Source organism: Lycium ferocissimum, chromosome 5, assembly GCF_029784015.1.
Source record: "Lycium ferocissimum isolate CSIRO_LF1 chromosome 5, AGI_CSIRO_Lferr_CH_V1, whole genome shotgun sequence".
In the NCBI taxonomy this organism is placed as follows: Eukaryota; Viridiplantae; Streptophyta; class Magnoliopsida; order Solanales; family Solanaceae; genus Lycium; species Lycium ferocissimum.
In genome coordinates this window covers 63,103,352-63,123,711 of record NC_081346.1, presented here as the reverse complement: position 1 = coordinate 63,123,711, position 20,360 = coordinate 63,103,352, and the positions used below count along the sequence as shown (strand labels likewise).

At 33.4% G+C, this 20,360-nt stretch overlaps 1 protein-coding gene across 1 annotated transcript; it reads left to right on the top strand.

The window, feature by feature from the left end:
• The first annotated feature begins 14,742 nt into the window (after positions 1 to 14,742).
• On the top strand, positions 14,743 to 15,189 carry LOC132057907 (uncharacterized). The gene is made up of 2 exons (XM_059450493.1): positions 14,743 to 14,886; positions 14,995 to 15,189. The coding sequence occupies exons 1-2, from the start codon at positions 14,743 to 14,745 to the stop codon at positions 15,187 to 15,189; spliced, it is 339 nt and encodes a 112-aa protein (XP_059306476.1).
• Positions 15,190 to 20,360: the final 5,171 nt, after the last annotated feature.

The window sequence follows — 20,360 nt, the reverse complement described above, 5'->3', positions numbered from 1 at the left end:
CTTACGTAGAATTCATATGTGATAGAGTTTGATTGTTTGGAGACACTTCGAAAGACAAGGCAATGTGTGGGTTCGTGGCACCTGTTCGGCTGCCAGGTAGGTTATGGCTTCCCCTTTCGGTAGACTCCGGTTAGTTTTCCATATTCGTGTATTAGAAGGAACGGAGAATGCATGTGTAGGAATTGAAGATTTGGGATGGAACCCTAAAATGGTATTGTTGTGTGATTTGTGTGTTCGGGCTTATGGCCTATAGACTCCTTAGGATGTTTGGTGTGCTCTCTTGAATATTGGTGGATTTTATGTGACTTGGGAGTAGTGGATGGTACGTAAGTTATTTATGTCTCACGATGGAAAATTCCGTAATAAGTGGTAGTAGTGTGTATTGACTTGATTAACCTATTGTGTGTTTGGGCTAGCCAAACCATTATGGTGTGACTTGTTTGTTTTGTTGTGTTGGCTTGATGTCATGAGTTGTTGATTGATGTTGGATTCTGTTTTATTATCTTGATTACGATATTGTTGGCATACCCAGTGTTGGTATTTGTGATTTGATCATATTATTGGCATACCCACTGTTGGTATTGGTGATTCGGTTATATTGTAGGCATACCCACTGTTGGTATTGTGATTCGAAAATATTATTGGCGTACCCACTGTTGATACTTGTAATTCGGCATACCCACTGTTGGTATTTGTGATTCGGACATATTGTTGGCATGTTGGTACTTGTGATATAAATTAGACTGTTGATGTCGACACATGCATTGCACACATTCTCATCCATTCATGACACATTGTTGATATCCTGATTATAATGGATAAAACTCTTTTACTTGATTGCATGGTCGATGTTCGATGTTCATCTCGAAATCGTTGACTAAGTGAATTGATACTTGATAAAACTCTGTTACTTAATTGCATGGCCGATGTCCGGTGTTCATTTCAGAATCGTTGACTGAAGGAATTGGTACTTGATAAAACTCTTTTACTTCATTGCATGGCCGATGTCATATGATCATTCCGGAATCGTTGATTGAGTGTACTTGATAAAACTCTTTTACTTGAGTGATGTGAAAGACCGATGTCCGATGATCAATTTCAAAATCATTATTGCATGGCCGATATTCGATGTTAGTTTCGTAATCATTGTTAGTGCATGGACTTCGCGGGTCCCCCAGAGTGGTGTCGATGAGAACCCCCCGTGGGCAAAGATCCGAGGTCCCGTCTGTCTGTTGGGCAAAGATCCGAGACGGGTGGCCCTTAGACTTCGCGAGTCACACTGGGTCGTGCTACCGAGACGTCGATATTTCCGTCCGGAGTACATGTGTACACCACATTTGCATGGCATCGCATTTCATTCATACACTACCACATTGCATTGCATTCATACACTACTGCATTGCATTATGGCTTGATTCTGAGATGCTTTGGTGTTGTACTTGTGATGTTGGATTCGGATTGATACATTGAGACTTGGAATGGAATTGGGATTAAATGCTATTTAAATAATGATGTATACTTGTCTTGATTAGAGTTGATTTTACTGGTTGGTTGTCTTGTGGATCGTTCGTAGGATCAGTTATATGTTGACCTCTAGGGGGATGTAGAATAAAGGATTCTTAATGATGAGTGGACTTCTAGATTAAAAGCGTAGGTATAATGACAATGATTTGGTAAGGAAGGTTGTGGAATTGTCTTGTGATTATTAGAGAGGAGATAAGGATTTAAGGATCTTGATGTTATGATGAGCGGTGCATGGATTATGATTTGATTTAGTTATTATCATGTTTATTCGAGAATTCTTTTGCTGATATGTTCTACTAACCATTGTCGGCCTATGATGCCTACTCAGTACGCGTGGATTGTACTGATACTGCACTTGCTACACCATTTTTGGGTGTAAAGTGTTTCAGCTGATTGATTGCAACATGTCCGGAGATGCACGGTGCCTAATCTGAAGGCCTCTTCCCATTTCATTCCGGGACGGAGGTTGGGTCTTATGATGTTATTGTAATCTGTGTCTTTTAGTCGCTCTTGTACTAGTCTAGACCAGGTCGTGGGAACCTGAAAGAGTCTTATTTATTTAACGGTTGTAAATACTTTCAATATTGGAGTTTATTATATAATTGATTTTCGTTGTTAATCGTACTTAGTTATTGGAATATTCGCATTGTCTTTACTTGATTTCTATGTTATTGATTGAGGATTCGCTTACCGAGGAGGGAAAGGTAGGTGCCCGCGCGATCCTATATTAGGTCGTGACAAGTTGGTATCAGAGCCTAGGTTTCTGGTCTACTAGGTACAAGAGCGAATGTGTAGTAGAGTCTCGTGGAATGGTATGAGAGGTGTCATCTCGGTTCAGATGCGTGGCCTAGTTCAGTTCTAGCTTAGGAAAAAGGTTTCGACTTCGATAAGGGTTGTGATAGTATGCATGGCACAGGTGAACTTAGGGTAGATAATGATTTCGCAATGGTTAAGTTTTTAGTATTGGTATGCGAGGACGAGAGTGAGTGAGTTAGGGATTACCAGATTCGACGAGTATAGTGATTGCGTGTGGTAGATAAGAGAAGTTGAGAGTAAGTACTAACATGGCAATATTGTGAGAGAGCATAGGGAATCCGAATTCTTAAAGGGATTGGTATCGGTACTTGTTGCGTGCATGGAATTGAGTCGTGATAAAGAGGAATTGGATAGAAAAATCTTGAGCACTAAGAAGGAAATAATTGGTATCTGGCATGCTTACGAGGATGCGTTTGTGACTATTAGGAGAGTGGATTCCGTATTCTAGTGCGATGAACCGAGTTAAGTTATGACGTGATTGTATGTTAAGTGGTTCGTAAGCCCTTTCGGATAAAGGTGTGTCTTTGGACTTTCGCGTTTAGAGAAATGATAAGGATTTTATGGAATCATGGTTTAGTAGTTTGAAGGTAATGTTACGGATACGCGTGGTAGATGTGCAGAAGGATTATGTGTCGAGGTTTATGAAAGTGGTTATGCCGTGGACCTATGATAATTGATAGTTAATTGAAAGGATGATGTTTAGGGTTGTACGAGAGTTATATTCTAGTAACCAAGCAACTGTTAAGAGTTATGTCCAGTATCGGATTAAAACTGAGAGCCCCTGTACTTGTTGTGCAGCTTCAGAGAGTTGCTATTTATCGGTATTGTTATCCGGATGATTTGTCGGTATAGTCGCTTGAATGGTTAGGTGTGTTTAGGTTCGACAATAGAGACATTCTAATTTAGTGAGTCAGAGATGAGGCTTAAACTTTTTCGAGTAATAGGGATCATTTTGGAATTCAAAATAAGGAATGGAATAAGGGAACCTTGGTAGAGGAGAGTGGGTCATTGTAGACCAAGTATGTGCTTCGTTGGATTTAAAGTTTAGTCGGTTTAGACTTCGATGCGTTGGAAGGTAACTCTAATGTGAAAGGTGTGTGGTGTGATTCTATCTCCAAGGTTGGTTCGGTAGCGTGCAAGAATTATGATTTACGGTAATTGATTTAGTGGCATCGAGAATTGGTTAGTGTTAGTCGAGAGTGGCAAGAATTAGGTGCGTCCTTGGGAGTACTTGAATCTATTTGAATGGTGGTATTGTTGTCTAGTATGGAAAAGACGAGCTTGTGATTGTTGTGTGATTTTGAGAGAGTAAGTTTACGGAATGGGTACGTGATAAGAAGTTGTGGCCAGTGGCTGAGTGAGAAGTGAGATTTCAGATAACCGACATGTTGGATTTATAGGAAGTGGCTTGTGTGGTAACCCTTGGATAGTTTCGCGATTTGCAGTGATTGAGCTAGGGTGTGTTTAAGAGAAAGGATTTGTAGAAATTCTTAGTATGTTATGGCTATCAGTGTAACTGCTTATTTGTTAAATCAGCTTCAACACTTAAAAATACTTATCAGCTACTTTAAATCAGCTAAGCCAAACGGGCTCTTAATCTAACTCTTTTAAATTCTTTTGCAATTTAATTCTAGAACACGGGTCTTCATTTGTGATATGTCAAAATTTAATAATAAAAAAGAATATGTTAAACATACTAAAATATAAGGAAACTAGAAAGACTCCTAATTGTAAAAGGAAAGAGGTAGTGAGTTGGCGAAATTTTGTGACATTCTGTGGAAAATAGGGACTTTAAATCCTAAATTAAAAAAAAAAGAAGAAAAAGGACTTTAAATCCCAGACGGTTTAGGTAAAAGTCCTAAAGTTTAGGATAAAGATTAGAACGATTTATTCCTAACATTAGAGGAACAATTAAATGACTAATTTATCTAGCGTGGAACTAATTCTTAAAAGTTAAAAAAGACAAATGATATTTCACAAAAGGCTATCGTACTTTTAATATAACTAGTTTCTACGAACGTGCGCTTGCACATTAATATCGCGTCAATTGTTAGCAAGTACTTTAAATCAAAAGACGGTTTGCAAAGTATAGAATTATAATTAGATAGTAATCTAAAGTAAATTTTTATATTAACCAACAAATTATTGTAGGAAGTTTTGGTCCTTAAATTCTTGCACTCACATGTAATAGCTAAGTTATGGTGTTTTTTAGTTATAATATTTTATTGTATAAAATTTATCATTAGCAAAAGAATTTCTACAAGAACCAAAGCACAATAATACCAGGAGAACGTCTAGAAACATACGGAAACGATACGACTCACAAGGCTATGTGTAAATATGACTTGATGAAAAAAAAAAAAAAGGTGTAAATATGACTTCACAACTTCAACAAAAGGGAGGAGACTGGATTAGTTTTAAAATTTCAGACAAGTTCAACAATAAAGTTTGGACCAACATGTGATTATCTTTTTAAACAAAAAATTAGTCAAATCTAGCCTTTTATTTTCGAGAGAACTTCTTTAGTTGTTTTTTTCAAAACTAAGTTTTTATTTTCAGATATAAGTATTTCAAGTTTTAACAAACTTTTCAATTAAAAAAAAAAAAAACAACTCTGGAATATATGCTCTTAAGCATTTAAGCAATTCATCTCTATTTTTATACTAAAACGTGATTATTTACATCACCCCCATCATATACTTTAGTTTAATGACTCTTATTCTATCTTTTAAGACCACACATATAAAGTAATCTAAAAATACCTAAGCCTATCAAATTATGGTCCTATAATTACCTACTCATTTTCTTTGTAAGACTTAAAATTCTAACGTGCACAAATAGCTTTCAATCACACAATTACTTCAAGGGAAATAAGGGCATTCATTTGATGCTTCCTAATCTGAATGTGATAGCAATTCTTTAACTAATTTGATTCGAAACCGAAAATTAGAAGTAGTATTTGTTTAAACTCTATTTTTAATTGTGACACTTTTTTTATTGACCAAGAGAGTCAATAGAAATATAGTAGAATTAGATTAAAAGGGTATAAAAGTTGTTCAATATTTAAAGGTTATTTTGGACAACTAACATTTATATTCATGCTTTTAAAATAACTAGTCTCTATACTTGTGCGTTGCATGATATCCCCAGCTAAATATCACATAATTTGTACAAAAGATAGTAAAATTATAATCGCATATATATATTCAAATAGTAATTTGCTAGAGTAAAGAAATGAAACTAATTATTTAATATCAGTAAACTAATATTTGAATTCAAAACGTAAATGCCCGTCTCTTGTCACTCTAAAGGAACACACTTAAATGTATCAGTAAACTAATATTTGAATTCAAAACGTAAATGGCCGGCTCTTGTCACTCTAAAGGAACACACTTAAATAATTTACATATTATTTGTAATTGCCTTACCTTTACTTATAAGGTACAAACATGTTATTTGGTCATATCTTTCTTAATATTTCTTTGTTCTTTGTGTATATCTGTAATTGCTCTTTCTTTGATATCATTTAGGTGGAATCGCTCATAAGCTATTTAGTAGTACATCTTATGTTCTATTTTGGCTACGTCGTATTAGTTACAATATCGACATTTGCTCTTTCAAGTTCTTTAATACTATAAATGTTTCATTCTTCACAACTTTAACCTAGAACGGAATCGAAATCGCGACACTGGAGAGCAAGCCTTGTCTCTCCACCACTGACACTTTGCGTTTGTTTAACTTTAACCTATTACACATTAATTTGAAGAATTAAATATGTATACTGTTAATCCAATCTACAGTAAAACTCTTGGTGCGTATTTGACAAATACAAATTTTATCGTAACACATCAATTTCAGTCACTGATACATGATATACATAGCTGAGATCATCCATGTGATGCACCTTTCTTTTAGTCATAATACCTCGGGATCCCCTAAAGTTCACGCCTTTTATTTTGTATACACCTAAATTTATGTTTGGTCCTAATTATCTCAGAACTTGGCAGTTTCACAGCATCCCATCATGGCAAAGAGCATGAAGAAGAATTAAAATTTCAATTTCTAAGTAAGCTATTTTTCAACTGTTAATTATCACATAGAAATACATTTACTCTGCAATGTACTTATTATTACATGTCCCTTGACACAGTTCAAAAGCAGAGACATGCGAAAACGTTAATTAAAATTATATATTTTATACATGGAAAATTTTGGAGAAAAAATAATACTCCCTCTGTTTTAATTTGTTTGAACCTATTTCCTTTTTAGTCCGTGTCAAAATGAATGACCTCTTTCCTAATTTGGAAACAAATTCACTTTATGAATGATTTACAGCCACACAAATTTTCAAGGCTTATTTTGAACCACAAGTTTCAAAAGTCTTCCCTTTTTCTTAAATGTCGTGCCCAGTCAAATGGGTTCATATAAATTGAAACGGAGGGAGTATTATTTTAAACCCGACCGCTAAGAATATTCTTATTCCCTGATGTCCTCTTCCCTGTCAAAAGAAAAAAATAATAGAATTTTCTCACTTTCTGCATGACTAAAAAGCCAATCAATACTTGTTGGAGTAAATTACTCTGATTTCCAAAGCTTGAATGCTACTCTGATATTTCTCCCTCCGACCTTCCTCCCTTGTTTGAGGCTTCTTTTACATCTGAACCCGCTAAGTTAGATACATACTAGTGTACGCCTGAATACTAACATTACAAGATTGTGTATAAAATTATTTGACGGACAAAAATTGATGAGAAGCATTAGAAAAGAAAAGAATCTAAAATGCAACTCCCATAAAAAAAATTGTATGAAATTATTAGAAAAGAAAACAAAACAAAATAGTTTTCGGTGTATATCAAGTCATTAATAGTTCACATTTATCAAAGAGTTACATCATACATGCTTCTTTTTTCACCGAGGTTTTTATATCGTACCAACTACCAAGTATCATGAAAATTGTCATTCAGAATGCTTAAATGTTCTATGCACTATATATTGCTAGTAGTTGATCCCTGGATTTAATTGATGCACATGAAATCATATAATTTTTTGAAAAAAAAAAAGGTAGGAAAAAAGAGAACACACAACGTAGCTAAAAGAGTCCTCTAAAAAGTTTAGTAAGAAGAAGTTAGAGAAAAAGAGTGTGGCTTGACAAAAGGATAAAAGGTTCACCAAATTTGAGTGACATTCATCTTTATTTTTCTCACAAATACAGAATTTCTCAACAAATTTCTATTGTACAATAGCAATGGATAGTGAATACACACATAGATATCTATAGCAATCACAATAAACATACAACTCTATAAAAGCTGGAAAATTTGCAAGAGAGGGGAAGCTATGGTCATGTGCAGTTTTTCCTGTTAATTTCTTCATTATTTATACCAACTATACCAGGGACGGGAAGAGACCTTTGAATTACTTTTACTAAAGACTTTTGGTATTCTAGCATTAATACTCATAATTTTAGGAATATAAAACGGAAGCACTATTAAGGAAAATAAAGAGATTGAGGAGAACAGTGCATGAGGCAAGAGAAACAACGGGTAATTTTAAATTTCTGCACAAATAAAGTGCTTATTAATTCATTTGGTGGTTATGGATACTACTAATTATTACTATAATTAAAATAGAAGTTATGAAGATTAAGAGAAGTGAGTTATGAAGATGATTTGCTAAAATAAAATAATTAAGAAAGTGAGAGAAAAAAGTCAAAAAAGGAGCAAAAAAAAAAATGTCAATGGAGGCCTTAGAAAGGTGTCACATACGATTGACTATGCCTAGCTTTATTATATATATTTATTGATTGATTGATATTGATGATTGATGATTCGCTAAGATAGCATTCGTCGTTTGTCTCGATCGGTAGCAACAATATGAGTTCATAAATTATATAATAATAATAATAATAATAATAATAATAATAATAATAATAATAATAATAATACAACATGTTAGATAAATAAAATTTATTTAAAAAAGGAGTATCATTGCATTTTAATATAGATACAATATTCAGAAAATTTAAAAAGCATCCATAAAAATTGTGATAAACTCCCTACCATAAAAAGTGTCTCTGTTTTTTGCCATCCAAGTGCACATGCAATATCCGCTCAAATTTTGTGCAAGAACTAAAGACACGAACAAAAAAAAAAAAAAAAAAAAATTAATGCAAAACTTACATCTCCCCATATAGACAGAGCAACGCTTTTCTCACAATGATTTGTCCGCATATTATCTGTCAACAAATCTTTGTCTTATCTAAAATCCTGCACGTAAAAGTTACGCAAAGCAATATATCACGTACATATTTATGTCCATATCACTTAATATACAGAGAAGGAAGCACTACACAAATAAAAAATAAATAAAAAATAGAACCAAAACTAACTCAATCAAACCCAACCTTTAATAGAGGAAGCCTCACGTGAAAAGCTTGAACAATTCCTTTGTACCGATTTTGTTAATTTCGGGACTGTTTGGTAGTATATATAGTTAATATAAATAGTTAATCTTATTTGGATGTGTGCATGTGGACTCAAACTTGGAGTCAACTCTTTGTATTTGTGTAGGTCTTGCATTGCAATTTCCGTATAAATACAAATAGTAGTCTATCACAAACTCTCCATCCTAATGTATATTTCCATTTGTGTCCTTTTTTTTAGGGGAAATTTCATAAATATATGATTGGGTCACTTACATTTCAAAAAAATAGCTCAAAACTTACATTGCAAAGCTCCAACCCAAAACTCCCCTCTCTCTCCACTACCTCCTTCTTTTTCGTTTTTAATTATTTTAATTTTTTTTTGTTGGAGTTCGCCACTACCTCCTTTTTTATTTTAAAAAAAATGTTTTTATTTTTTTTAATAGAGTATTATAATTCGTATACCCATATACACTCATATACAATATTATACAACATTATAATCCATATACTCATATACAATATTATACAAAAATTATAATCCATATAACCATATACATTCATATACACCTATATACAAATATTATACACCCATATACAATATTATAACCCTTGTATCCATATACACCCGTATGCAATATTATACACCCATATACATTTATATACAATATTATACACCCATATACAATATTATACAATATTATAACTCATATATCCATATACATCCATATACACTCATATATAATATTATACAATATAATACACCCATATACAATATTATACAATATTATAAACCATATATCCATATACACCCATATACAATATTATACACCCATATACACTCATATATAGTCATAGCGGAGTTCCGTTCTCCGGCGTATACACCCATATACACCGACAATATTATACACTCATATACACCCATATATAGTCATCGCCGGAGTTCCGTTCTCCCGCGAACTCCAACACCACCACCATAACCAACTGTTCAAACATCAAAGATCCGGCGTGACAGAGGGAGAGAGGAAATTAAAAAAATTAAAAAAAAATTTAAAAAAAAAAATTAAAGATCCGGCATGACAGAGGGAGATGGGAAATTAAAAAAAAAACTAAAAATAAAAATAAAAATAAATTTTTTTTAAAAAAAAAGAGAAGGAGGCAGTGGCGAACTCAAAAAAAAAAATTAAAAATAATAATAAAAAAATTAAAAAATAATAATAAATAAATTAAAATTAAAATTAAAATAAAAAAAAAAAAAAGGAGGCAGTGGCGTACTCCAAAAAAAAAATTAAAAAAAAAAAAAGAAGGAGGCGGTGGAGAGAGAGGGTGAGGAAGAGGGGAATGGGTCATTTTTTGAAAAGTAATTTTTGTTTAAACTGAAGAGGGGCTATTGTGGGCAAGAAACTCAAATATGGGCCAAATTTGGTAGTATTGGTACCCCAATTGATACTGAGTGTAATTATCTCTATCTTTTATTGGTTCTTATATAAATTAATGTAACTAATTAACGGTATAAAAGTCGATCAATACAATTAGAGGATAGTTATTCGTGCTTTTAATACATATAGATATAGATATATTAAGAATTATGTAATTTAGTTAATAGTTTAGATTATGAAATATTTTACTCATTTACTAGCATTTATGTAACTTCCCCAAAACAAAATGATAAGTTCAAAAAACAAATCTAATGGTTCAGATGGATTATAAGTGGAAACAAATGCAAAATCCCAATAAATTAGCCCACCCAAATCTAAAGTATATAATCCGGACGCTCAAAAAATGAAAAAATGTTTTCACATAAAAAATTCACAAGCAAGTTGTCCCTGAAATTAGGATATCTCTTCCTTTGTTCAGAAATCAGGTAAGAACTTGTGTATCTCATTTACGAGTCAAAATTGTAGAAAATATCACAAATAAATCACAAAAAATATTTCTAGGACATAAAAACTTTATTGTTTCTTCATGTATGTAAATTGTTGTTTCTTCATTTATAGCATAAAGTTCGATACAGGTCTCACATTTATTCCCAAAAAGATATTAGTAACTGATCTAATATGGCAATTTTGGTGCGTCTTTACTGATATCTTTGAGTTAATAGTATTGTTTACTACTGTCTTTTGAGTTAATATTGCTGTTTACTGGTATCTTTGAATTAATATTATTAGTATCTTTGAGTTAATATTGTTGTTTACTAGTGTCCTTTGAGTTAATATTATTGTTTGCTAGTGTCTTTTAGTTAATATTCACACCACTTCATTTTCATAACCTCTACTTTTAATGAGTAGTAATATCCCAAATTTTTGAATGTTCATTCATTGTGCATTAGTTTTTGTATTTGTGAAAGAGAAACGTGCATGGTTTGTTTAAAATATTGCCTTCCACCACAGCTAGCAAAACAAATTCTAACTTTGATTTTTCTTTGCTCATCTTTTAAATGTAAGGAAATCTTATTTCCTTATTATTTTTCTTTATTTTGGTGGGTGGTTACCGGTGATTTGATAGATCCTTAAAGATTTGAATATTTTTGAGAAGGAATTGTTTCATCGTATAAAATTAATTAATTCTTTCATACATTAAAGTTTAGAACGGAAAGATCCATTAGATAATGAACTATTGGTTCTAAGCCATCTTTGACGATTAATTAACAATTCGAAGATCTATATATTTTACTTGTATGTTAATTAGTAGTTGTTATAAGATGAAAATTATGTATTTTAATTTTAATAAACCTTATTATTTTTTAATACTTCAGGAATCATTCTTAGACCTCATTTGTTTTCATCAAGATTAAAACGTCTGAATCTGAATGTACATCTGAATGATTAAGATATTGTCTCGAGATCTGAACACTGAATGATTAAGACTATTTGTTTTCTAATATCTGAATGCATAATAATTTATTTAAACACAATAAACATACAATTCAAATAAGAAAATAACTAAATATTAAAAAATAAATAAAAATTTAATAAAAATAAAAATATTATTTGATAAAAAAGTGAAATATTTTTATCTGCTAGTAATGGTGGAGATGTTTGTAGTGGTGGTACGATTTTCGATGGGGGGTTGGTAGGTGTGGTGGTGGGAGGGTGGAGATGGTGGGGGGGGGGGGGGGTGGGGGGGGGGGTTGAGGGTAAGGTAGGTGGGTAATGAGGTTAGGCGGGGGTAGTGAATGGCGTGGGGGTTGGGTGGGTGGGTTTGTGGGGTGGGGTGGCTAGTGGTGGGTAGGTGGGGTTGGGGTGGTGGTGAGTGGGGGTGGGTAGTGCATGGTTGGGGTGGTGGTGGGAGTGGCCGGGGTGTGTGTGGAGCCGGTGATAAAAATTATCCATACAAAATACTTCTTAATGTTATTAAGACTTTGTTCTAGATTAAATGATTAAGACCTATTCAAACCAAATAAGTGTTTAGATCTTAATGTAAACAAATGCATTGAATGGCTTAAGATCTGAAGCATTTAGATGCATAACTCTAGGGGTGTACAAAGGAAACTGACAAATCGATAATTCGAATCAAACTGAGAAAAAAAAAATCCCGACTGGTGGTTTGGTTTGACTTGGTTTGGTTTTAGAAAGAAAAACTCGATCACTATTGGTTTGGTTTGGTTTTAACCAAAAAAAAAAAAAAAAAGTCAAACCAAACCAACCCAACATTACATGTATACAATTTTAAAAATATTTTATACATAAAATCTTTATTGATAATGTAATTTATAAATATTTCTTAAACTTTTTCATAGTTTTTTTTTCTTTTTTGTCTTTTAACATATTGTTTCAAGCTTGGAATTAGAATTTTGAATGATCCAAGTTTTATAGCCCGTGAATATTAGTAACCCAAATAAAACCCAACAAAAATCAAATCAATACTAATTTTAACAAAAGAAATTCAATTCTAACACTAAGAATGACAATAATGTTGGATATTTATACTTTAATTTTATATTAGTTTAGACGGTGAAAATAACTTAATATTTTTATCTTTAATATAATTAATACTTATTAGCCGTACTTATGTTAGAATGACCTTGTACTTTTAGATTACGATCATTTTCTATATGCCTTATAAATTAACCGTGTTTATTATAGCATGACTTATTACTTTTAGATTTAGTACTTTTAGATTATGATCATTTATTTTATGCGATTTCAATACTTTTTTTTGTTGTTGAATATTTTAATACAATGTCATCTCTCATTTCACATTTGTGTTGTTTTCTTAGAAAACATCTTAATTAGATAATCGTATCTTACTAGGACTAAAGAAATATTTGAAGTACAAGTTACATGTTTTGTATAAAGACTATACAAAAAAAATCCAAAAAAACCAAGAAAACTCGAGGTTGAAAAACCCAACTTGTGCTGATTTGGTTTAGTTTATAGATTTAAAAACCAGATGCAATTGATTTGGTTTGGTATTTGAAAAAATCGAACCAATCCGATCTATGTACACCTCTACATATCTCCATTAAGTGTAAACAAATGAAGCCTTAATTAGGTACTACTTAAACGAGCTTCATTGAAGATATATAACTAACTATACTAATGTATGAGTTAGTTTATGGATTAACTCAAAATATACGTTATCTCCCTGAAAATAGGGATAGTGTGGATCCATATTCATTATTGGGTTGTTGATCATTTTGTAGATATTCTAATACTCTATCTGTCTCAATTTATGTGATACATTTTTCTTTTTAATATGTGAAAAAGTTAAACATTTCTATATTTAAAAATAATTTAACTTAAAATTTCACCTTTTACTCTTAATAAAATGATTTACAATCACACAATAACTTATTTTAGACCACAAATTTCAAAAATCTTTCTTTCTTTTCTAAACTCCGTCTAATCAAAATATATCACATAAATTGGGACGGATAGAGTATTACTTTTAACCAAGCGGCTACATAACAATAGGAAAATTAAGAGAGTACAGTAATGCTCTTCTAAAAGTATGGGAATCAAAAATGCCTTTTGCCAAAACACAAAATTAAAAAACCAGAGGTATTAAGGACAAACTGGAATGCGTATATGTGTCTAAGGACCTTTACATACATTTTATCCGAGTATTATATACCTCTTTCTAATCTTGCCGTATTGGATTTTGCCATTGAAATTCAAATTTAATATAATGCTATTTTACTGCAGAAAACTATGGAGAACCTGCAATGCCCTTTTTGTGACGCGCTAGGATTTAGATCACTTGATGAGATATTCCAGCACTACTTTCATTGTGGGGTGAGCAAATTACATACCTCTTAATTTCATATTAAATTATCACTTATTTAGTACCTCTTGAGAGTTAGAAATGTTAAGCGTCGATTGTTGAATATTGCGGTTATAAATAAAAGACACTACTTGCATCGCTAATCCAAGATTACACTCCTGTAACTAAATAAATGAGTGATTGCAAATATTTTTTTCACAAGAGTATTAAAAAGAGTTAATACTTTCCACGCATGATTTCAATTTAAGATAAGACTGCACCTAAGCGAACTTAGATTATCAAACTTTCCTCGTTTGTTTGAACAAATTCTTCAAGCTTCATACAATTTTCCAGTGTGGTACCTATTTGCCAACTCCAGGTAGGACTGCTCAAAATGGACAAAAAACAAATAAGTGGCTGATGCTATCTAAACTTACACAAGAGAAAAATAACACTATTTTGATAGAATATCAATAACAGAGGGGTAAATTTATTCCACACATAAGAGGGGACAAAACTTATTGGTAGAGGCACAATGAAAACGAAAAACAAAAACCTGGTTTAACAATGGCTTTAAAGCATAAAATTTAATTTAGTTACATACAAGAACATTGGAATCTATTGTTGTATACATCTTTGACAATCAATTTTATAGCATATGCCTTGAAACCTATTGTTGTATTTACATCTTTAACAATCAATTTCATAGCATATGCCTAGTAAATGCTAACCGATGTTATTTAATCAAGCAATTCGGAGAACGCACACCGGAGAGGATGGCACATTCAACGATAATTGCAATAGCATCTATGCAGGAACAGGCAATAGTGAATGTTGGCCACGCACAAACTCAATATGATGAGAACCCTACAGATGATAATCTTAAACGTCTTAACGACGCTATGATAGCTCAGATAAGCGTGAGCAACTGGAATATTCGGGCACATATTAATGCAGATGCTCAGGCCGCTGCTCAGGAACAACAGAATGCTGCGCAAGAAGCTGCTTGGCCTCACTGATGGCCTGAGTCTGATGCTGAGGACGAGAATGGTGAAGAAGCTGAGGGCGGGCAGGCAAATACTGAGAGTGGAGATGAGACTGGAGCAGGTGCTGAGAAGAAAGATGAGCATGATGATTCTGAGGGAGCAGATGCTGAGAAGAAAGATGAGGATGATGATTCTGAGGGAGCAGATGCTGAGGATTCAGAGGATAAAGATGATTGAGTCTATGGTTGAACTTTAAATCTAGAGTTTGTTATTATGTTTGAACTTGATTTCTCATGTTAATTACTATGTTTGGACTTATTATTATCTACTTCTTATGTCAATTATTGTTTAAATATTTGTTATCTATTCTGTTTGAACAATCATGTCTAAAAACATCTACTACTAGGCTCAAAGAAATTAGAAATTTACTTATCTCAGTTGTATCTCTTCTCTCTCTCTCTCTCTGTTTTTTTTTTTTTTTTTTTTGTTAAAAGGAAAAATATCGACAAGAACAACAAAAAAGGAAAGAACTTCAATTACCTGAGATTTAAAGCACAATCTTGAGGAATAAATGATCAAATCAGCAAAAACAAAAGAGTGAAAGGTAGAATTTTGTGTTATAAATTTAAGGATATGAATTGACAACAAATTTCAACAACAAAAAAATAAAAAAGCTTCAAACTGTAAAAGTTAGATCTTGTAATAAACATCAAAGAAAATATTAATTAAAACCAAATTCTATTTATTTAAAATTTAAGAAGAAGATAAAATCCAACCTTAGATACAAAATGTCAGGGATATGAAGAAATTGATGGATGTAAAAACACAAATTAATAAAGAAACTTAAGAAAATTTAAACCGAAAAAATAGGTGAAAAATTGGATGAGGAACACAAACAACAAATATAATATTAGTGGAATATACGATTTGCAGACCTAAGGATTGTTTTTTACATATATCTTGGCTTTTGAGAAAACTCTGGACATGTATTATGAGAGACAGAGAGGGGTTCTAAGATGAGAACTAGAACATTGAAAAAAAAAAAAAACTAGAATAGAAATGAACACACAACTCTTTCGGCAACAAGGTGTGGGTTGTTGCTTATATTGAGGGGCTAGGTTAGCTTGTGTGTGGGCCCACTCTCATTTCGGGGTTTAGTATTAAGTCCGGAACCAAAATGGCCCCAAAAAAGATCTTTTGAACCAAAATATTCCAACAAAAAAAAAAGTAACATAAGTACCTTTAGCGCAGTAATTGTTGCGCCAAAGGAGTTAAGATATACGTTAACTCCTTTAACAAGCAAGATAAATTATTGCGCTATAGTATGCCCTTTTTTTTTAATTATTTTTTTATTTTTTATACTTTTGGTTAACTCCTCTTTCTTTACCCTTTTTAATGTACTTTAGCCCTAGATTAATTAAGCTTCGGGACCCCGAAACTTCAATATTTTATATAGACCCCTACTTAATTTTGTGCGATTAATAAGGTAGGCTCAATACATCAAGGATAAACAAAACTTTGGATTGCCGTTTTAGTTGTTGAAAAGTGCTCGAACTCTATTTTTGTTTGAAGACTTGGTGTCATTAGCTTTAAGCTCTAACAATATGAAAATACTTAAACTATTCATTAATAACAAACCGAAAGTAGTACAAGTACAATCATCAAAAAAAGAAAAAACTTAAAATACATTCATCAATTCATGCCCTTGAGTTGATAAAAAACGAAACATACTAATATTCTTCAAAATAACAACATCATCATAAATTAAACATAAAACTAAAATCACAATATTCTTAATCATCATCAGTCCTTAATAACGTCCTCAGAACAATATTTTGGGTTTCTTAAGACATATCTTTTTCTGTAGATGTTAATTCCCTACCAGTTGATGATGCTTCTTCGGCCAACTTAGCGTGTAAAATCTACAACGCCTTGCTAGCATTCTGTTATTTTTTTTTCCTAATCCTTTGTACGGCAGCCTCGCAAGTTTCTGAACCTACTCGAGGCATGTTTATTGAGTACCTTGTTGGGATTTGAGCGTTGAGATTTTGCAAGTCACGAACAAGACGTTGTGATTTAGAGTATCGATATGCCCATTCGTGAGTAAACCACAATAATATTCACGTGGATCTATATATTTTAGCTCGCGAAAATCGTCGTTACGCTCTATTAAAAGGTGGGGCTTGAAATCGTCTAGCATGAATTCACTGTTATCAGTTGAGGAACCACCGGAATAGTTGCTTTGATTTGAGTTCTCATCCCCACTGCTATTCGAATCCAGTGAAAAAAATACCGACCGATCTATATTTCTACTATTTGACATTGAATTTTAAGTAGATACTAAGTAGCAAAAAGTAATGAATTTTAAGTAGATAATAAGTAGCAAAAGGCTCTTTATATAGGAATCAAACTCAATAGGTTGTGGGATCATGACTATGACCCCACCAACTTTATTTAATACAGTACAACTATTAATAATCTCGGGGAATCATCTTCATCGACATCTCACAACGGATCGAATCCCACTTGGATCTGAATCTGACGTAACTATGTTGACCATATTCTACCTGAGGCAACGTATTTTCATCCGATTGTTCTCTTCCTAAAAACGGTTAAGAGCAAAATTCAACTCTTGTGGAGTGCCACGAGGCATTGACATAGCACGTCTTTTTGGGCGTTTAAGCCCTAGTGACCTTGATTTTGTTCAGTCTTTGCGGCCTGCACGACACACCAATCCCACTCCTCTGTCATCATATTGTTGTAACGTTGGTTGTATCTCTCGTTCGGATTGTTTGAATATTCAAAATCTTCACGCAATTCTCATGTCCTACCCATTGCGTCGAATATGTCTCCTGGAGAGAACGATATAACACAATTAATATCTCCAAATTGGTTAAAAACTGCCATAGTAACTCAATTTTGTGTGGTTGGTAGTTATTCGTCAAATTACGTTATATAACACTTGCCTTTCATGAAACACAAATTTTGGATTCGAATTATGACGTTTTTCTGTATGACAATTGAGGGTGAAAACACATCGCAAACATAACGCACTAATTTACTGACATAACGCACTAATTTACTGCGTTACTCTGCCATACACTGACATAACGCTGTTAATTCATGCTTTATGCAACACTCCGTACTTGATTTGATTTGACGTAACACTGCAAGATACACTTATTGCATGCATGCGTTGGTTGAATATGTTACACCTTGGAAAACTTCCCGTTAGCGTACGATGAATAGATGAGCGAGGGGTATGATGTATATGAGGTTTGGACAAGTAAGAAATAGTATTTGATGATTCTAATTAAGATTTCCAAAGACATTCGAGTTAAGGAAAAGAAGTTGTTAAGAGAAGCGAGTCATAAGTTGAGTGTATCGGGTAAGAATTTCGAGTATTGAGTTAATGGTGTATAGATGATGCCCTAAGGAAGAGTTATAACGTCCCTTAGATTGGTATTGAAGTGATAAACAAGTGTTAAGGAGGTTCCATAAGGATCGGAGATCAAACGAGTCGACGAAACAATTCTCGGGAAACTAGGCAAACCTACGGCCAAGACATCTTGGCCGTATAAAAAAATATGGACCGTATGTCAACCGATTCAGCCCGATGAAGCATACTTCACTGGACCAGATCTACGGCCAGACATACGGTCCGTATAATCTCGTCGGGACTGAACTTGAATTAATATAAGGGACCTCTCCTCACTTCACTTTCATTTCATCCTTCATCTCCACAACACAAGAAACCTCTAGAACATTCCGAACATTCCAAACACTCCATCCACAAGAAAACCAAGAGAATCAAAGATCAATAACAAGAAATGAAGTGCATCAAGTGTATGAAACCTCTCTAAAGTCATCCAAACCAAGAAATCTCAAGAAAGAGGAAATAGGGTTTTGGTGGAAAGAGGTGTATTACCAACCAAGGCTTGTTTCTTCATCATTTAAAGGTAAGTTTCATGACCTTTCTATGTTATTTGAAGTATTAGTAAGTTGAAACACATGGATGGTAGAAGAGCGTAGAAAATGGGTCTTAAATGGGTGAAAAATGTCATTGTGGAATAGTAGTTGGAATAAATCATGAAAATGGTTACGTTGAGATTATAAATGCGTTACAAATGACATTTAGAACATGAAATAAGTAGTGTATGTGAAAGTACATGATAATGGACTTTGGTCATGGTTATGGAGAATTGTAGTAGAATTATGAATTGTGGGCAATGTAATTAGATGATGCTTATTATTTACGATCTTGTGATTGTCGTTATGGATGTTGGGAGTTGATATGGAATATGGAGGAAAGTAGTATAAACAAAGGAAATGCTGCAAATTTCTCTAGCTTTAGTAAGTACGTTTTCATGATTGTTTAGTTAATGACGACACGAATTCTCTTGAAGGTAAAGACGCAAGCATTAAAGGAGGACGAACAAGCGATAGAATAGTTAAGCGACAAAGGTATGTGAGGCTTAACCCTTCTTTCTAAGGCATGAATCCTATGCATGACTTTCCTTCCTCTTCATGAATTTCCTACATCCCAAAGGCTAAAGGCCTATGTTCATGAATGATCACACGAGATAAGGAATCTTTTAATGAATACGAAGATGATAATGCTAAGCTTAATCTAAAGATTCTAGAGATTACGATATAAAGTATCTATGAAGCTAATGATGTTGACTATGCTCCTTTAATGTCATCCTCGCGTACACTCACCTTAAGATGTAGTCCCGCCAAGGTGAGACATAATGATTACGACTACTCCATAACGTAGTCGGGGGTCCACGACCTTACGTCACCCCGACACATTATAGTTGCTTTCAAGTCCTAAGGTATAAATTGATGATATATGTATAACGATATTAAATTGTGATAGAGCCATTATATGTCCATGAAGTGAATGATAGTGATGAGTCTATGATGATGTATAATGTACGATGATAAATGCATGCTATGTATGATGATGTGATTCCACCGCGCCTAATTGGCCGGACATGTCACCGCTACGGCGGGCTTACTGATTCACGCGCCTAATTGGTGGGACATGTCACCGCCACAGCGGGTTTCTATGATTCACCGTGCCTAGAGGGCGGGACACGATCTGGCACTAGTGGCGGTATATGATGGTTACCGGACGCGGGTTAACAACATGATGATGTATGATTGATGTGATGATGCATGTATTGCATGATGATGTATATGTGATATGATAAGGTATACGCTATGATAGTGCACATGATATACTTACGTATGATGTATGTATATGAAATGTACCTACGCGTAAAAGTGTACACAGGTTGTATCATCATCTCATGGCTATGATATCCCTATTATGCTTATTTCACTCCTGCCTTACATACTCAGTACCATGTTCATACTGATGTCGTTTTCTTTGGACGCCGTGT

Coding starts and splice junctions, on each gene's coding strand:
- LOC132057907 (XM_059450493.1), top strand. CDS start 14,743: ATGGCACATTCAACGATAATTGCAATAGCATCTATGCAGGAACAGGCA. Junction 14,887..14,994: donor CTATGATAGCTCAGATAAGC/GTGAGCAACTGG, acceptor TGATGGCCTGAG/TCTGATGCTGAGGACGAGAA.